The 2,500-nt window shown below is 52.1% G+C and overlaps 1 protein-coding gene across 1 annotated transcript in view; it reads left to right on the top strand.

Moving 5' to 3' along the window:
• srcin1b (SRC kinase signaling inhibitor 1b) overlaps nucleotides 1–2,500 on the top strand; it is a 77,874-nt gene that overhangs the window by 68,811 nt on the left and 6,563 nt on the right. The window contains exon 16 of the mRNA XM_076298719.1: nucleotides 496–802. Within this exon, the coding sequence (XP_076154834.1) occupies nucleotides 496–802 (307 nt within the window). The remainder of the gene's footprint in view (nucleotides 1–495; nucleotides 803–2,500) is intronic.

The following is a 2,500-nucleotide window of genomic DNA, read 5'->3' on the forward strand; positions in this document are numbered from 1 at the left end:
TGTGTTTCTATGTGTGTATATTTTTGCCATTGATTTTTGTCTCTGCGTGTGTGTGTGTTTGTGTGTGTGTGTTTCTGTGTGTGTGTGTGTGTTGTGACGAGTACATGGCGGCCTGCTCATCTGCACCTTTAATTGATTAATTGTTAGAACACCTGGTGTCCAGGGTGTCTTTAAAAGATGCATTGTGGGTTAGAGAGCGGGCGTAGGGTTGTTGGTGGCAGCAGCAGACCTGAGTCTGGGTTTTGTTAGGTTTTGGTATTTCTTTTCTTTAATTTGTTTAGCACCACTACATTACTCAGTGCATCCATACATTGCCTACACCACTGACTCTACTGACATATTCAGGGTTTCTATTTATTTTGGGTTGGTTATGTTAAACGCTCTCAATAAATTATTGTTAAATCTTCTCTGCGGTGTGGCGTGTGCCCTTGTTTTTGTCCTGTCCTCGAGCCAGGACGTTACAGTGTATATGTGTGTGTGTGTGTGCGTCCCCAGGCAGCGGAGCGTGACTGGGAGGAGAAGCGCGCCAGCCTGACGCAGTTCAGCACGCAGGACATCAACCGGCTGCTGGAGGAGACGCAGGCCGAGCTCATGAAGGCCATCCCCGACCTGGACTTTGCCGCCAAGCAGATCAGCAAGCCGGCCGTGCCGCCCAAGCCGCAGCTCAGCTCACTGCCCGGCCCACTAGGGGGCGCCTCCAACAACCCCAGCCCCTCGCACACCCCCGAGCACCAGCCCAGCAAGACCCCCACGCCCAGCAACAAGCTGCCAGGGAAGGAGAGCGCCTCCCGCAGGGGATCTGGTAAGACTGCAGGAGGTCTCTCGTTACAGGACAGTCCATACGCTGTCATATGTGGCCTGAGGACATATAGAAAGAGTAGTCAAGGGGATAGTAGCGGAGGAGAGGAGAGAAGAGAGGAGAGGAGAGGAGGAGAGGAGAGGAGGGGAGGAGAGAAGAAGGGATAGGAGAGGAGAGGAGGAGAGGAGAGAAGAGGGGATAGGAGAGAAGAGGGGAGGGGATAAGAGGGGAGGAAGAGAAGAGGGGATAGGAGAGGAGGAGAGGAGAGGAGGGGAGGAGAGAAGAGGGGAGGGGATAGGAGAGAAGAAGGGAGGAAGAGAAGAGGGGAGGGGATAAGAGGGGAGGAAGAGAATAGGGGATAGGAGGGCAGAGAGGAGGAAGAGAAGAGGGGAGGAGAGAAGAGAGGAGAGGAGAGAAGAAGGGAGGTAGAGAAGAGGGGAGGGGAGAAGAGGGGAGGAAGAGAAGAGGGGATAGGAGGGAAGAGAGGAGGAAGAGAAGAGGGGAGAGGAGAGAAGAGGGGAGAGGAGAGAAGAGGGGATAGGAGAGAAGAGAGGAGGAAGAGAAGAGGGGAAGAGAAGAGGAGAGGGGAGAAGAGGGGAGAAAAGAAGAGGGGAGGAAGAGAAGAGGAGAGGGGAGAAGAGGGGAGGAAGAGAAGAGGAGAGGGGAGAAGAGGGTAGAGGAGAAGAGTAGAGGAAGAGAAGAGGGGATAGAGGAAGAGGAGAGAAGAAAAGAGGAAATAGGAGAGGAGGGGAGGAAGAGAAGAGGAGATAGGAGAGGATGAGAGGAGAAAAGAGAGAGAGGAGAGGAGAAGAGAAGGGTATGGAGTCAAGAGAGTTAGAAAAGAGAGAAGAGCAGAGAAGAGAAGGGGAGAGCAGTAGAAAAGAGTGAAGGGAGAGAAAATACAGAAGAGAGAGAACAGAGAGAAGAGAAGGAAAGAAAAGAGTGAAGGGAGAGAACAGAGAGAAGAGAAGGAAGGTTATGAGAAGGGATGAGAGAGAAGCGTCGAGACAGGAGGGCGACGCGATCAGTGGCACACACACCAAGCACACACACCAAGCCTGTGACAGATCTTATCACACACGCTTCAGTCACACTCATTTACACCTTCGAGGATGGCTCTTTAAGCGCAGGAGCAAGCCTTTGAAGCCCTGCTTTTGCTGAACAGCCTCATCCGCAGCAGCAGTAATGAAGGCATCCATCAGATCCCAGATCAGCTGGGGTCCGCGTGCTGTGCTAGCTTTAGCGCTGTGGAAGAGGAGGCTTGCAGCCAATGGGGATTGAGCCCATCTGTAAGGCTGTGCTAGTTAGGCTAACAAGGCCATGGAGGCTTTAGCGTGATTTGGAGTGGGCAGCTTTGGAGCTTGACAAGGGCTTCTCTGGAGTGCTGTTCTGGGCTTTGTGTTTCAGAAACACACATGAGTGTTTATGCAGACTCATGCGCGTGCGCGTGCACACACACACACACACACACACACACACACACACACACACACACACACACACACACACACGCACACACACAGACACGTACACACACACACACACACACACACACACACACACACACACACACACACACACAGACACATACACACACACATATGCACATATTTTAACTCTTGTTCTGTTTGTGTCTGAAGTTCTCTCTGTTGTATCAAGTGACACAGACACAAACACACTCAGCCACATGTAAGCAATCAC

Source organism: Alosa pseudoharengus, unplaced genomic scaffold (genome assembly GCF_046254945.1).
Source record: "Alosa pseudoharengus isolate Yale_2024_CS ecotype anadromous, Long Island Sound unplaced genomic scaffold, YU_APseudo_1.1 YU_APseudo_1.1_scf_21, whole genome shotgun sequence".
NCBI lineage: Eukaryota > Metazoa > Chordata > Actinopteri > Clupeiformes > Clupeidae > Alosa > Alosa pseudoharengus.